Here is a 16903-nt window from a genome sequence, read left to right on the forward strand (position 1 = left end):
GGCAGATTAAATCATTAGTGAAAAATAAATGTTTGCAGTAAAAAAAAATAAGCAGACAGTGCGCCGAATAGGCAATAAAAAAATGTTGATGATGTGTAATGTGTTTCACTAAAACAATCAAAATATAAGAGTCTTTAGTAAACAACAAATAATATATATAAACTTTTTCAGTTTTATTATTTTAAGATTGCCAGTAGATTTTGAGCATGAAATTTACACAAAGGTAAAAAAGTCTATAGTAGATACCATCCAAATCTTTCCGAAGAATGTCAGCAGCTTGCAGTTCTTGGTCAGCTACAACAAGTTTCTTCCTCAAAAAGTTTACCTCTTCTCTAAGGTTCTTTGATTCTTCAATGTCTATATTTTCAGTTGTTGTGCTGCTTACTATATTGGCAGAATCTATAAAGAACGCTAATGTAGTGGAAAATAGAATAATGTGCAAGCAATAACAAATGCAGATTATTATTGAGAGAATTTAGACCTTTGAGTCGCATTTCTTTTCTGACCTTTTTTTAACTTCAATAAAATTTACACAGCAGCTTAATAATGATAAAATAACAAAAGTAAATTTCAGAAAAAAATTACCATGTATTTTTTGAGATATCACACTTTAAACTTGGTCTCACTAGGTGACAATAGGTATTTTATTTTTTGCTAATATCTTAGCCATTTAATATTGGGCTTATTTTGAAGGTTAAAGCAAGGCCTAAATAATCTTATTTGTTATTTACATGGAGAGCGAATAAAATTTTATTGAAAAAAAGTAAACAAAATTTTATCGACAACCTTAAAGGGTTTATAACAAAAAAGCATTACCTTAAAGAAAATATTTTTAGGAAAAATGTTGACTGTTTATAATTATGCATTACACCAAAAGGTGGGGTGGCTAAATAAAAATTCAACACATAAGAAGCAAGCACAGATGGCAATTTATACTTAATATATATGGGATTTTGCACTCACCGCTTTAAGTAAACTGCCTCACAATATATTACCTATGCTTCTCCACCTAAGACCTAAAGTATATTTTTGGTTGTTTAATTACGCAAATGCAAACGCCAACTTCAGACTGGTTTTGCTAGGTTTATGTGTCTTTGTTTTTAACAAATCTATCCCAAAGGTAATATGCATACTATGTGGCATGTTGCACTGTGACTGTGACAATTTCTATTAAATTTTATTATAACTTAATTTCAGTAAATCAAGTAGCCGCATGGTTGGAAAAGGGCTGCAAGCTTACCAATAACATGAAGTAGTGGTTGAATCGTTGACAAGGAAGACACGCATTGCAGAGGTATGTATTTGTAGTTATTTGTCAAAGGGAAAGACTTTCGTTAAGATGATCAAATGATCAACAAAATTTACATAATGACATGTTTATTAAATTCAGTCTATAATATTAAATTTAACTCTTAACCCTCCCCATAAAAAAGAGTAAACCAGAGGTATTGTACCTTGTAATCGTTTTTCAAGCTGATTTTTTTCCTGCTGAAGTCTTTGTATTCTTCTTTCAAGAACCTGTTTGTTGTGCCCATCACCAACTCCATTGTCAGCGGGCTGTGTGTCTTTTGCAGAGATGATTGAGTGAAAAAGGCGTTGTCTAGCAGTGTCAGACAATATTCTAGAAATTATTAAAAAACAGAAAATGTTTTATTGCACAATGATATCCAAGTGAGACAATAGGTAAATCATTAATTAAAAACTAAACCAAGATGGTGAAGTATTTATGATTGTAGTGGTAAAATCATGTCTCGACTATAAGCTGCGCAGTTTCCTAAGATCTATGTACGGGACAACACTCAATTACAAGTCTGTATTTGGCAACCTGCAATACTGAACGAAGATCTTTTTACTCTGGTGTTATTATGCCATGATTAGCACAACATCATTGCTGAGTTGTGTCCAATCTTTGCTGCGGTGGAGAGAAAAAAGTTGTGTCCATTACACACTAAACACATGGTCTTAGGATACTTAAAGAGAATAATTTTCTGGTGACTAACATTACATAAAAAGGAAACTTTGAACATACAGCTAGGCCACCTTGAAAATTGACAAAACAAGAGACGAAAAATGTTGTTTTGTGTTTGATTTTCGCAACGAATAAAATTGCCAGACTTTAACTTACGATGCTGCTGTAAAAGTAAACCCAATAAAAGGTAGATGACTTCCACTAAAAGCCGCATTAGATCTTGGTGGTGGTGGTTGCGAATCAATTGCAACTGGCTTGAGATCAATATCATCAACATCAAAATTACAAGTATCTGTAGGTGATGAGAATTCTGGTTGGTATGGAGGAGTCATGTTGGTTAGGTTGTCCCAGTCAATTCCATTGAAAAATGGGTGACTCTTGAAATCATCCACACCATTGCTTCCAAGTCGTTGACTTGCATCACATACCAATCTAAAAAAGTATATAATTTAATTTAACAGTACAGATCGAAGAAAACTTTTTGTACTACGCTGTTCGAAGGGTTTTGTTTAGGGAAGAGTTCTGCAATTATAAACTAGTGGCTTCTTACTCAGGTCTGCTAAACCCTCGAAATCAATGAGGAAATTTGAAGTGTTTTGTGAAAAATCTTAAATTTATTCACAGATAAAATACGCCAGTTGGACCATCGGAAATGGTTTGCTTTTTTCTTTGTTAAGAACCTTTAATTTATTTCCCACTAACTTCTTTTGTTGGTTTGAAAGTTACAATCCTTTCCACTAAGTTTTAGTTTAATTATTCATTTAACAGATTGTGTACAGTAAGCTGCAAACTGCAAGGGTTGCCACATATTTTTAATAAACAATTCAAAGACAATCGTCAACTTTAAAAAAAAAATTAGAGTTAACAGAGACCTAAAAGTACATCATGAGATGGTTTTGAATATAATTTTTAAAAACACAAATAGGTCTGTTAGGTGAAAAGAGTCACTGGCATAGACAGCACAATTGAAAGGGAACAACAACACTAAAAAACACATACCAGTAAAACAACTGCGTTTTGCATTATATTGGTTTGCAATTTACGTTGATAAAAACAGTTGTTTAACAGAGTAACCCGCTTGCGCCACAATGAACCACTTTTCTTTACGTTTTACCAGGGTAACAACTTGTCTTTAAAATGTTTTGAAAGGTAAATGTTGTTGGCTTGTACACATCTAGAGTTTCCCCAAACACTTCATTAAAGAAAAAAAAATTGTATGATAGTGTACTTGTTCTAATGATAGGGGTATGGTATACTTTTTATAGCAGTGGTTCTCAACCTTTTTAGCTTGCGGACCTTCATAAATCAAATCGACCCAAAATTTAATTACGACACAAGTATGCAACTTAAAAGCAAACAAAGGAAACTTCAATTTAAAGAGCAATTTGCTGCTGTGTTTTTGATATCATACATGTTACACGTGGTTCTATTGAAGTTTTTCACATACAACTGGTCTTAAAGTTTACGACCTAAACAAACTGTATAGCCTACTTTTAAACATTTGGGCACAACACTTTAGCATTGTGACGTGCGATAAAGTCCAGAGTTTACGTCACAAAGCTACAAATTACGGAGCTGGCGAAGTTCTAAATTTGATCTTCAACATCTTGCATTTTGCAATTGAGATATAAAATTGTAATATATTTGGAAGAACGGCAGGAAAGTTGACGCGGACCAGCGGTTGAGAACCACTGTTCTATAGCATCCACACTGTCCAACTTTATGTTAGCTTATAACAATCTGCTATGACAGGGGTCCACAAATAGAGTCATGGTTTAATTTTGAATTAGGCAACCAAAAAAAAACATCTTGTTTTTAGTACCAGTCTATATTTGCTTTTAATATATGCTAATGCTGAAAATGTAACTTAAGAGACATACATAGCAGCTGGTGATAACTGTGCATATCAGTTTTAAACTGAAATCTAAAAATTTGTGGCCAAAATTCTTTTAGTGTGAACGGCTGTTTTAAAAACAAAGCTTACTTTTTAAATTATTCCATGCTTGAATCAACTCTAATTAGAGATAAAGACTATTTGATAGAGTGATAGAGTGAAAATATTCAAACTTTTAAAACTATTCCAGAATAATATTCAATTGTTGGTACAATGTTTTGCAAACATGATTCTCTCTGTAACTTATGCAATGGAATAAATAAATTTAGGAAGTAATTAGTAACATTCTCGCTAAAAATATTCTGTTTCCCTGTTATAGCCCCAGCGTCATCAATAAAATACTAATTGCCTACCAATATAGTTCATTTTTCACCAGTCTTGTGGTCTTTGCAGTGAAATGTCCTTATCTGTATGTACATGTCCCTTTTAGCAATGTGTACATATGTAAGCCTTCTTTAGATTTTCTATTATAAATATACCTAACGAATAGAATCGAATAGACTAAATCAGTCACATAACTCTATTTTATTGATGCGTCAGTAAATGCATCACTCAAGAGTTGGTTATTTTCAATTCCTCAGCTGTCTTGTCCCCATACACAAAATCTGACTAATAAAATAACAGTAGGATTCATGAGTGTTACTTCAATAGTTTGTGATATTTTATCGTTTGCAACTAAATAGGTCATAAGTTCATTAATAAATTTAGGGTCCCTTGCTTTAAAATAATGTTTTAATTTTACTCTTTTTCAGCTCTGGATTGCAAGAACTTAAATGCAACTCACACAATTTTGAATTCATTTGAATGCCTTTGCTTAGTTTCTTAGTTTCTTGAGTACCAGTTTATTCTTTTTAGTGAATAAAAAGAAATTAAGCCTAATAAAATACTAGAATTACTACAAAACATTTTGCTTTTCATCAGCTTTGTTTTTGTTGCAAACATTCAGTAAAACAAATTATTAGTAATTTTAAATATAATCATATATAGCAATTAATGCTTTTATTGGTCATTTATCAAGATTCATTGTAAACGCAAGTAATAAACAAAAGTCAAAGTTGGAAAAGAAATGGAGACTGCAGAAATGAAATTGACTTATACTGATATTTTCGGAGGGTACAAATTTGATTTTGTCTAAAAAAGCTTTAAAAGTGGGATGCAAGAATTAGAATAGGTTAGTTCACTGTTAACAACTTTACTGCATTTACGGCTTTACTGCATAGTATTTCAGTGATTCCCAATTTCTTTGTATTCACATTTAACTTGAAGGCTTTATATGATAGTGGATACTGATATTTTTGGCCACGCATCTACGATCCATTGGCATATAATTGCGTAATTTGCCCGTCGTTGTCTCCCTGTCTTAGTAAATGTGTGTTCGCCATCTGTCATCCAATGCTCCCATGCAACTCGCAATTTAGCCTTAAATGAGACAATATCTAGCAGCTGAAGTTCTTTGGTTAACCCACCCAGAGTAACGGCAAGCTTTGAATTTGTTTTCTTAACTTTAGCAACTGCATCGGTACATTAGTCGCACCGGCTAATAAAGCGAAAAAAAAATGATTTAAATTGCGCCTTATGGTCCGTAAAATACAGTATTTAAAAAAATATCTGACAAGGCTTGCTATTTGTACTTTCTACACTAGTAAGTACTCCAGTCATCATTAGACGTACTTATATTTTTTTTAGAACAATTGTCATACCTGCACATAAGGTTCTTTGCATCGTCAGATATATCACTGATATGTGAGGGAAATCGAAATTTTTCCTAAAAAAAAGTTTAATTAATTAAAACATTGCTATGGCAAAGTATCGTAAAAATTACTGGCATGTGTATTCTATATTCTATGAATTTGGGCATATTGACAAATTTAGAACAAAGCTTAAACACCCAATTCAAGTAATAGACTGGAACAAAATTGACCAGTTAAAATAGGGTATCTACAAGTTGGATAGTATGTCACCTTAAACTCTGTATAATACAAAATTTATTTTGCAAATTACAGGCAATGTAAAATAATTACCGCTGCAATAAGGGGATATGTTGTGAAACCTACTTGAAATTTGAGTTGTGAAACAAAATGTAAGAATCTGATGTGAGCCCTAAATCACCATTGTATATTATGTTGTACGATGGAAGTATGCTGAATCCTTATGTTATAACCCAGTGTATTTAAACCTAGGCCCAACAAAGTTTTGTGACCCTGTGAAACGTTTTTTAATTCAATATTTCCAAACTTTCTAAGTTTTGTCACATGGAATTAAAAATTCAAGGATAAGCTGTATAAGATAAGAGCAAAAAAAGTGTTTAAATTGTTTGTTAATAGTTAATAAATTTTCAGGTTAACACGTTCACGACGATGTGACCAGTGTTCCCGCTAAGCGCATTTTTTTTTTTTTTTTTTTCGCAAAATTTTGGGCACTTTTTCACTAACAAGCTAAAAAAAATGTAAAAGTTTATTTACTTAAATTTGACCTCCAGTCATCTCCTGAAGTCTAGATTATCACTATTTTGTAAAGAACATTACATATAATACCTTAGGTACCCCATTTTTGCTAGAAAGTTTCAAAAAAGTGCCCAAATTAGTTTTATCTGAGCTACGTGTGACCAAAAAAGTGCCCTAATTAGTTTTATTCGAGCTACGCCCAGACAAAAAGTCCCAAATTAGTTTTATTCGAGCTACGTACAAAACAAAAAGTGCCCAAATCAGTTTAATTTAAGCTGCGTAGGGACAAAAAAGTGTCCAAATTAGTTTTATAGAGCTATGTACAACCAAAAAAGTGCCCAAATTAGGTTTATCCAAGCTACGCATGGAACAAAAAAGTGCCCACATTAGTTTTAACACGTACAACAAAAAAGTGTCCTAATTAGTTTGCTTCAAGATATATATACATGCAAAAAAAGTGATTCTTAACTAGGGGAGGCGCTCCCACCTAAATGGAGCACCAGCAAATTCTCAGGGCGTTGCAAGTACTGCTATAATTTAAATTTCATATTTTGTGCAGTAATATTTATGATTACAGGTTACGTCTTGTGTGATTTCTGCCTATATTGGTGTCTTATGCTTCACTTTAAACTTACATGCATATGTGTAGTTTTACCCGATCCATCAGAAATTAGTGCAGTTCTAAGCAAAAAGGTCTACGACAATTAGGGCATCAAAGGTCAGAAGAGTCTGACTTTCAGACCTTGAGGTAGCAGCAATTTGTACTAATTAGATATGTAGGTAAACTCCGGCAGAAATAAACCAAAAAAAAGTTGGCTGAAAGCTCACAAAAAAACTGTGAAATAGATTTAATAATACTTGACCCACCCGAACCCAAACCATAACCATAACCAGCACCCTAACTCAAATAATGTGCGATAATAATAATTTTAAACGCTGGGAAAAAGCCCTAACTCGGTAGGGCATCAGATAAATTATGTCACACATTAATGTATTGGGGCGGAAAGCATTTATATAATTATTAAATCAACGCACATTATTTGGGTTAGGGTGCTGGTTAGCGTTTGGGATCAGGTGGCAAGCATTATTAAATTTAATCTTCTTAAGCAGATTTGTTAAGTAAAATTAGTGCACTGTCCAAGACTTCAAAGTCTAAAAGTCAGACTTTTCTGTCGTAGACGTTTACTGCACTAATTTCTGACGTTTTGGGTGGTAGTTTAGTAACTGCGAAATTTGGTTTGTGATATTGTGATTGGCAAGTTTTTCAATACTAATATCTTTTACAACAGATTTGGGCTTAGGTTGTCTGAACAACGTGGTGCAGTTGGGGATCTAAGTTTTGCATAAAGGTTAGACACCAGGCCATGGTTCTTAGTAACAGGATTTTTTTGCGATACGCGCGAATCTTTTGTTTTACAACTTTCTTTTGTCCTAAATGGAGATAAATTTTAGCTCGCTTAAGGTATCTGTGTTTAGGACTGTATGTTTGGTGTTATAGGAAAGTACATGCGTTATATAAAAAAACGGCTTTGAACTTTTTCAAACAAAATTATTACAATTATCTGCGATATGCTTTTATTTGCAAAAAATAACTTTTCATGCTGTTCTTTAACGCTTAAAAGGTTAGAACTTTCCGAAGATAATGAGGATATAAACAGAAAAGACACAAAGGCGAAATTTTTTTTAATTAAAGTTATCAACTTCTTACTGCTAAAACTGCTGCACTACGTGCGATAATTACCTTAACCATTAGGCGGTGACACCACGCTATGCTTGACTTAAGTCCACCACACAAACTACCAAGCGAAGTCGCGTCTTAAGCGAGCGCAATTCTCCAAATAAAGGGACTCATTTTTATTTCTGGGAGAAATTATTTAAGATTATTGCGACGCCTCTCATGCTCTCCCGCGCATATTCCTCCTCTCCATTGCAACAAAAGTATCCGTCGAACGACAAAGCAAGCAAAAAATAATCATAGGCAACCTCTGACCCCCCTGTATGTAGTTAAAAACTAAAAAAAATTATTGTAACAATTTAACATTTACCATAAAAGTAATGTTACAGATATCACAACATCTTTAGTAGAGGGCTAAGAAATCCACTTTTTGTTATCGCAAGACGTTTCAGTAAGTGGCCATACATGATAAACATACATATCATATCATGTGATGCATATTTTTGTTTCGCTGTAATCGGAAATAATGTAACCTTTATTGTAAGACAGCAAATGCATTGGTCATCCCGAGGGATGTTCTAAGTAGAATATCGGATTGTTGGATTCAAATCAAAAGTGTATTTGAATCTAATTTTGCTGTTGATATCGGGTAATTGGAACCGATATAAATTGCATTACAAAGTGCGCTTTTCAGAAGGCCGTGTGTGGCATATTTGGACCTTCCTGTTGGTGCTAAGGATTTCTGTATCAGCATTGTTGTCATTGCGGTTGAGAATGAAGAAAGTTGAGTTTGTGTTTTATTTTTGTTTTGTAAGAAAATCATTGTTCTGACTTTACAGGTTAGAAGAATCAATTCAAATACTAGTAGACAAACCAGATTGAACCCATATGATAGCCCCAAACCCTATTCTAGCATACCTTGGGTTTCTACTTTGAACATCCCTAGTCATCCCTCAAAGGTTTGCTCTAATTTTGTCTGAATATTTAGGATTCCAACGTTTTTTAGGATTTGTGGAAGCTGCATTTAATCAACTTGTGTAGTATAAATTATTACAGTCTTTATTTTTGTGACCGTAAAAATACCAATAATTTTAGTCAACATAGTTTGCAATCTTGTTTACCAACAATTTTAGTCAACATAGTTTGCAATCTAAATAGACATAATTCATATAGATAGTGTAGCAATTGGCTATTGTATCTGCTACCGATTGTTATAATGTTAGTGCATATTATTATCATTTTTTTGGACAAGCATCACTTTACACACATTTCTTCAGTTTAAGTTACCATTTAAAAAAATGTCATTCTAAACAAAGTGAGTGTAAACAGGCAGTGACAAAAGCCAGGTACCTTTGCTAGTATATTTATATTTTACCTACCCGGTGATTCATAATCTTTCCATATGTGTCAACAAGAGATTCAGCATAAAAAGGTGTTTCCCCGAAAAACATTTCATACATACAAACGCCAAGTGACCACCAATCACATTCTGACCCATATCTTCCCTTGCCATCTTCCATGGCTTGTAGTATCTCTGGAGATATATAGTCTGGAGTCCCGACTGCAACATTTGACTGAACCTGTGGTGGCAATTAAGAAAAGCATTTTCCATTAGACAAGCATATACGCAAATCAATAAGAAAAAATACAACACACAAATACTAATGCAAATCAACATTTTCAACTAGTGCTTATTATTTATAGTACTGGTTTAGGTAAATATGTATGGACAAAAAGACACCTTGGTTGGCTTGAAGCACCCTAGAAGAAATTTGGGGTACTCGGCCATCTTGTAAAATATTGATCCTAAACGAATATTTTTACTAATGTTTAGAATTTTGGGACTCTCACATGAAGTTTTCAAATAAAAAAAAAATTAGTCAACCCTCAGGCATTATTTCCCATGATTAACTTTTTTACATTTATCAGTTGTCAGAAGCTATACTGTATTTTTTGTATGTAAGTGTTTTATTTACCTTTTTTGCTTTTTAATATGGCAAACCATAACTAAAAAAACAAAAACAAATTGCTTGGTCAACTTGCGTTTTCATGTCGATGTCAAGTATTTAGTGTAATTTTATGAATTATGTTGAAACATTCCTTTTTATGTTTACTAAAGTTGCATGTTCTAGCTAAAGGGCAGTATCTTTTCCCGGTTGCGGGCAAAAATCAATCTCAGAAGGTCTCTGCAGGCTGTAAAAAATTTTAACAGACAGTTTCCTGTTAAACATTTAGGTTTTTCCATAATATTTCAACAGCTGTTGACCAGGGCGTAACTAGGATTTTTTGCAATTAAAAATGGAACTAATTTAAAAAAAATGAATAGGGTTTTTAGACTCTGTATATTTTAGAAACAATAATTTTGTGTGAAGCGCAATAGAATGCATGTTGGCGAAACTTCCATTATTTATAGTTGCAATGTGTGCATGGTGCCTTTGCAAATATTTACTCAAAATGTAAACATATTAAATGCACAAATATGTAGCACCTTGTGCCCAGTTTGTAAACGAGGTTAGGGGCTGGATAATTTAGACTGGCAGGCCAAACAGTGAAACATACAATGAGTAACTACTAGCAATGGTGGAGTTGAATTATTTACAGCATATCAACATCTTATGGTGTATTTTTGGAAGATTTAAGTTTAACACTGTTCTTTTTTAGCTTTTACCCAATGTTTAGCTTTGTACTGCTTCCAAAATATTAGAAACTTGGGAGTATTGTTTTGGATAATGCAGGGTTGTTCCTAAGCAAAAATTTACACTCGCCAGCTGGGCGAGCGGCAATCAATCGGCACTCGCCTGGACGAAATAACACTCGCCAAATTTGTTGGCATACCGTCTGCAAATATTCGTCCTAGCGCAGTCATTTCTTAGGTTATCGTTATTCTGTTTTGTGGTTTTTCTACATAAACAATAGTTTTTATAAAAGTCTGGGTGTTTATTTCCGAGCACGGATGAACAAATTAATGACCCATAAAGCAGTTTACGCATAAGACAATGTTTTAGTGAAATATTTTTAACAATCTTTAGTGAAAAAAATAACACTGACAATTTAGTAGCCACGGCCTGCCTGTTTTCCATTTTTCTAAAAAATCCTCACGCTCTCTTTTTTTCATATTCTGGTTTTTCTGTCCTTGAAGGACATTTTAACGCAGGTTGTTTCACGCCACATTTCGCCTAACACTATAGTTTGTAGTTACACAAGTAGGCAATATTTTCGTTGTGTTCAGTGGAGGTTTCGGTCCCTCAAAACATAAAAAACACTGCTTACAAATATTATTAGAAGATATTTGTATTGAAACTTATTCCTAGCAAAAACTGTAGCAATTGCTCTTAATTTCGTAATACAAACAATTAAATAAATACAAAAAAGAAGAATTATTATCCTGGGTACATCGGGTTAAACATTAGGATCTGCATTACGAGCTTCGAACGTGACTTCAATTAACCTTGTGTAGTGTTGAATGTATTTGCGTCTTAGTTTTTAGGGAAATAACAAGCGCTAAGTAATATTTTGCTTAGTAGTGGTGCTTAACACAAGTTGTCCTACACCAACTAATAAATTTCTCGCCGAAGCCACTTGCCAGTCGGGCGAGTGGGTGTCAATCGGCACTTGCCCGGAGCGATTTGCACTCGCATTGGCAAGCGGGTGAGTGCTTAAGACCAACCCTGTAATGATTGCTTTTTATAATGTTTTTAAGTTTTTGTGTATTTTTTTGTGAATAATATAAATAAATAAATAAATTGAAATAATAAAGTAAATAAATAAATAAATTAAAATAATAAATAGATTAAAATAAATAAATAAATAAATTAAAATAATAAATTAAAATGATAAATTAAATAAATAAATAAATTAAAATAATAAATAAATTAAAATAATAAATAAATAAATAAATAAATTAAAATAATAAATAAATAAATAAATAAATAAATAAATAAATAAATAAATAAATAAATAAATAAATAAATAAATAAATAAATAAATAAATAAATAAATAAATAAATAAATAAATAAATAAATAAATAAATAAATAAATAAATAAATAAATAAATAAATAAATAAATAAATAAATAAATAAATAAATAAATAAATAAATAAATAAATAAATAAAATAAATTTGAAAACGGACAGTTTATTAAGAACTTAAATATTGGAAACTAAAATTTTGATGTTTACAACAAGGATGTTTAATCCTTAAATTGGGACAAAAAGTATCAAAATCCGATCCAAAATGACATCACTACTAGGCACATACAAATAAAATAGATAACATTTAAATTTTCTAAATTATATTTTTTATGTTTATTTTTCCTAAATTTGTTTTAGCTTAAAAAAGTTGGGTTACCAGTTGTTAACACACTATTTATTGATAAACCTAACTGAAATCAAGTCTAAAATTGCTATATCAATTTGGTATTTGGTTGGCACACCAATACCATCGTAGTTTTGTACGAGTACTAATACTGCCACTTGACATGTGTTTTACCGCTAATTGAATATTATCGGACGTCACAACAATGTTATTTGTTTGGAACAGATGCATAAAATTCAAAAGCTCTGTTATTTTGAAGCACAGCATCCAAAAATAAGTATAATATTATGTCACAATGATAGATCAGGGTTTGGCATTGCAAACTTGCTGTGGTTGGAGGTTCTAATGTTTGAGCAGGTCAAGGTATTTCAAAGCACAAGATCTAAATAACTCGGCCATACATTGTATAACAATTTAACATAACAAAGCTTATGACCACTTTTTGTAAAAGGTGGGGAAGGGTTAAGCGGTTAACAATTGTAAAAGTGTTAAGCCAATGCCATAGGTGCAATGATGCCAAAAGAATATTAGAAATATACAAATGGATTTCTAGTATTCCATAAGCTATATCCTTTTGGTTAACAATTTATTTTGCTAAATAAAAAAACTGAAATACATACCGTTCCATCTGCATTTAACCGTAGACATGATCCAAAGTCGGCCAAGCGAATGTGACCATTAACATCCAATAGAACATTGTCCGGTTTAATGTCTCTAAAATAAAAATAAACCATTCCATTTCTTTATATAAAGTGGTAAAAACGAATACAGACAATGTTAAACAAATCAATTCAAACAATTACACAATATGTATACCGGTGTACATAGTTTAGCTGATGGATGGAATCAACAGCAAGAACCATTTCAGCAATATAAAATCTTGCCATGTCTTCTGGAAGTCGGTCATCAAACTTTGTTAAAAGTGTGAGGAGATCACCACCAACATAATAATCCATAACAAAATACTAAAAATATATAAATTTTGATTAAAAAAATATATTTAAATTGTTAGTTATTAAGCATTTGTGTTATTTTTACAGATTTAAAATGCCAATTGTCCCCGGGATCCCTTACAATCACTATTTTGCAAGGATATTTAAATTAAACACATTCAGTACCAAATTTTACTTACCTAAAAAAAATCTGTGCTAAAACGTTTGAACAAAAAAGTGCCCAACTTGGTTTTATTTAACTGCTGGATTCGCATTGAATTCTATTATCTAATATTGGGTGAGCGATTATTATGTACTGTAAGGTGCAGAGTTCATGATTTCCTGGATGCATTAAGTTGCAAAAGTAACAATCTATCATAAATCACGTTGGCCTCGGGAGAAAATGCAATATGGGGTTACTGAAGGTCCATATATGCCAGTATTAGGCAAGGTTACGCAAAGCATAATTGTCAAGGCATTGGTAAAGGATCACACTGGCAGCAGGGGCGTAGCGTGGGGGGGTATCTAGGAGTCTTGACACTCCCCTTTGAAATCACAGTAAACAATGATCACAAAACTAAAACCGTAATTGCTGTGATGTTACATCGGAAACATTGCACCCGGCATTGAAAACACGTTGGTGCTTATCGCCGCAACCGCCTAATCACCGCTCATTATTGTTGTTTCATTTAACATTTTGCCTGTCACTTAACATTTTTTGCCCGACTCCGGTAATCTGAAGCAGCCCTGTTAACAAATATATATTTTATTGGGAAAACGAACAGACTTCTCAACGACATAGAGAAAACAGGCGTGTAAGCTACAACAATCTGCATTTCAAAAAAAATTAATTTGTTCTTCTTGTTTTTTATATCGGAGTAGTTAATATCCATCCCGGTGTAAATTCATTAGCGTTAAGCCGGCCAAGCGCTCTTCTCCGCAGATCGCTCTATTGAGCGTTTTTATTAGTCTCAATCTCGAAAAGGAGCGCTCGGCCGTCGTAATCATAACAGGCAGAGTCATTGCACGCTTTATGCAATCGGCGAAATCAAACTACAAATCACCAACTTTGTTGGTAAGCATCGTTAATTTTGCTGACAGACAAGTGCAATAGTTTCTGACACCACAGTTCGATAGTTTTTCGCGCACAATTGAAATCACTTGACATTCAAACGTGGATGAGTCAACGAGGTGTTGCGTTTTTCTAGCGTCGAACAAACAATTTTAAACCGCTGTAAGCTTCTGATAATCGCCGTTTTCAGCGTCTAGAATACACAAATCGTAACATTTTTTGAGGCTCCGCCCGTACCTGTGAGAATGTAAATACCATTATCCGAGACCCCCTAGAGTAATTGGGTTGCTGATCATCACTGGCGTATTCAGGGGGGGATCGGACCTCACCCTTCCCCCCTTTTCGTAATTATTGTTTTTTTTCGTTTTTGTCAGGGTTTACAAACGGTCCGAAGCGGCATTGTTTTTAAAGTAATTATGTCACGCGTCTTAAGCTAAAGCAAAACCAAAATAAAACGCAAAACGCCACTTTCCGTCTTTTGTTTGATAGACTTTAAACACAGGATATTTTTATCTTTCGTTATTAGTTAAGGTTGGTTGCTTAAAAAGTGTGTATTCAACAATTGAAAACGCTAAGACAAACCTTCTTTATTTTTTTCTTGCTAAAAACATCGAATTAGGCAGCTAATGATCCTCGCTGTTCGCTGTCTGCGCTACTATCCGGTGTTGGTGTAACGGTATTTTTTCCAGTGAGGCAGTTTCCTAAAAGGTGAACTGTGACTGTCTTGCGCGTTTCAAAGTCGCCATTTTTATGTTATAACAGTTACCGCAATTTTTTTTCTCCGTAAACGTATTCTAAGAACATGTTTTTAGTGTACATTAACGCAACTTATTTTCCCTCAACAGCTTGTATTTTGCGGACATGGCACACAGCTCGGCGCAGATGTTTCGCTAATCGTGGCATAATAACACCCCGGAAAAAACAATATTTGTTCAGTTTTGCAGGTGACGAAAGACGTGCTTGTAGTTTAGCGAAGTCAGGTATATGGAACTTGGGAAACTGCGCTGCTGATAGTCTAAACACGTTTCTTCCAAAATCATTCACACATATTTCACGGTCTTGGTTTAGTTTTTCACCTAAAGTTAACGATCGCACACTAATCGGTTTCGCAGCTGGCGCTTGGCATGAGTGTCAACGACGCACATGTTCGCTTTTGCTGGAAATTGTTTCTGGTTAGTTTTTATGACGTCATTAAAATCACTATTTTATGACTACATTATTTATTACCGTCAGACAAAAAATTGGGGAATTCCCGAAGTTGAAACTTCGCGACAACCCCCTTTGAAATGGTCACGCTACACGTCTGACTGGCAGTATTAACTTTGTATTGTTTGCAACACACTATTTGACTACATACAAACAGGGGCGTATCCACAAATTCAAAAAGGGGGGGGGTTCCAAATTTTCAACTTAGGGAATTCCCCGTTGTTCTTTCATCTGACGTTAATGATGTCATAAAATAGTGACGGATAGGATGTCATAAAATAGCGATGGTAATGACGTCATAAACAAGAAAAAAATCATCCGAAACAGCCAATTAACGTCCAGCAAAAGCAAACATTTAGACTGAAAGTGAACACGTGCGTTATCAACAATCCTGCCAGGCGCCACCTGCGAAACCGCTTAGTGAGCAATCGTTAACTTCAGGCAAAAAAATAAACCAAGACCGTGAAATATGTGTGATTGATTTTGGTAGATCCATGTACGGGACTAGGCTAAATTACAAGCACGTCTTTCGCCACCTGCAATACTAAACGGAGATCGTTTTCCCCGGGTGTTTTTTCGATTAACGTGACATATAAAACTATTTCGAAAAAACGGTCTAACTTTAATAGTTAGTTAATCTAGTTCAGCGTTTGATAACCGTTTTAAGTTCGGGCACACCTGGCAAGCGAAGCGAGCAAGATTTTTTTTTTTTGGTATAACGGCGTTTCTTTGAAATTTCTTGCCAGTTTTTATTACATTGCCGAAAATGAAAAATGTCAAAAAATATATGTTGAATATTTTTGAATACCATTTTCGGTTTGTCCGCGACGCAATTGGCAGCTTTCCACGGCGCAACGGTAAAGAAGCGCTGATCTAGTTCAAAATACAGCATCAAAACCTTAACAAATGGGACGTAGTAAGATCATTCGCGTGGAGCGCGAAAAATTTTCGCACTTGCGTAGTTAAAATAGTCAAAAAGTATTTGAAATGAACTCGTGAATAGTTTGTCAAAGAGGCGACGGGCCCGATACAGTAGGTTGCCGACCCCAGTCTTACACCAACATCTGATATTAACGCAGACAACAAACAGCGATAAACATCAGCACCATCTAACTCGACGTTTTCAGAGAGAAAAAAGTGGAAGCCGCTTGATTTATATTATTAATTGTTGAACACACACTTTTGCTGACGAATAACAAAAGGTGAAAGAGAAAAACTATCTAGCGTTTACGGTCGACCAAACAAAAGACGAAAAACGGCTTTTGCGTTTGATTTTGGTTTCGCATTAGCTCAAGACGCGTGAACCAATTACATTTAAAAACACGCAGCTTCGGACGGTGAGTAAAACTCTGACAAAAACAAACAGAAAACGATAATGTCACTTACGAAAAGGGGG

The 16903-nt window shown here is 33.9% G+C and overlaps 1 protein-coding gene across 7 annotated transcripts in view; it reads right to left on the reverse strand.

The window, feature by feature from the left end:
* Window positions 1-16903, reverse strand: part of LOC146168121 (serine/threonine-protein kinase MRCK alpha-like) — a 52295-nt gene that overhangs the window by 22281 nt on the left and 13111 nt on the right. For all 7 annotated transcript variants that reach the window (XM_083388859.1, XM_083388858.1, XM_083388857.1 and 4 more), the window contains exons 4-10: window positions 13114-13262; window positions 12918-13011; window positions 9362-9562; window positions 5564-5628; window positions 2126-2401; window positions 1455-1621; window positions 247-399 (exon numbers count right to left, since the gene is read on the reverse strand). In XM_083388859.1, coding sequence (XP_083244985.1) covers window positions 247-399; window positions 1455-1621; window positions 2126-2401; window positions 5564-5628; window positions 9362-9562; window positions 12918-13011; window positions 13114-13262 — 1105 coding nt within the window. The remainder of the gene's footprint in view (window positions 1-246; window positions 400-1454; window positions 1622-2125; window positions 2402-5563; window positions 5629-9361; window positions 9563-12917; window positions 13012-13113; window positions 13263-16903) is intronic.

The sequence above is a fragment of the Ascidiella aspersa genome, chromosome 1 (genome assembly GCF_963924565.1).
Source record: "Ascidiella aspersa chromosome 1, kaAscAspe10.2, whole genome shotgun sequence".
Lineage (NCBI taxonomy): Eukaryota > Metazoa > Chordata > Ascidiacea > Phlebobranchia > Ascidiidae > Ascidiella > Ascidiella aspersa.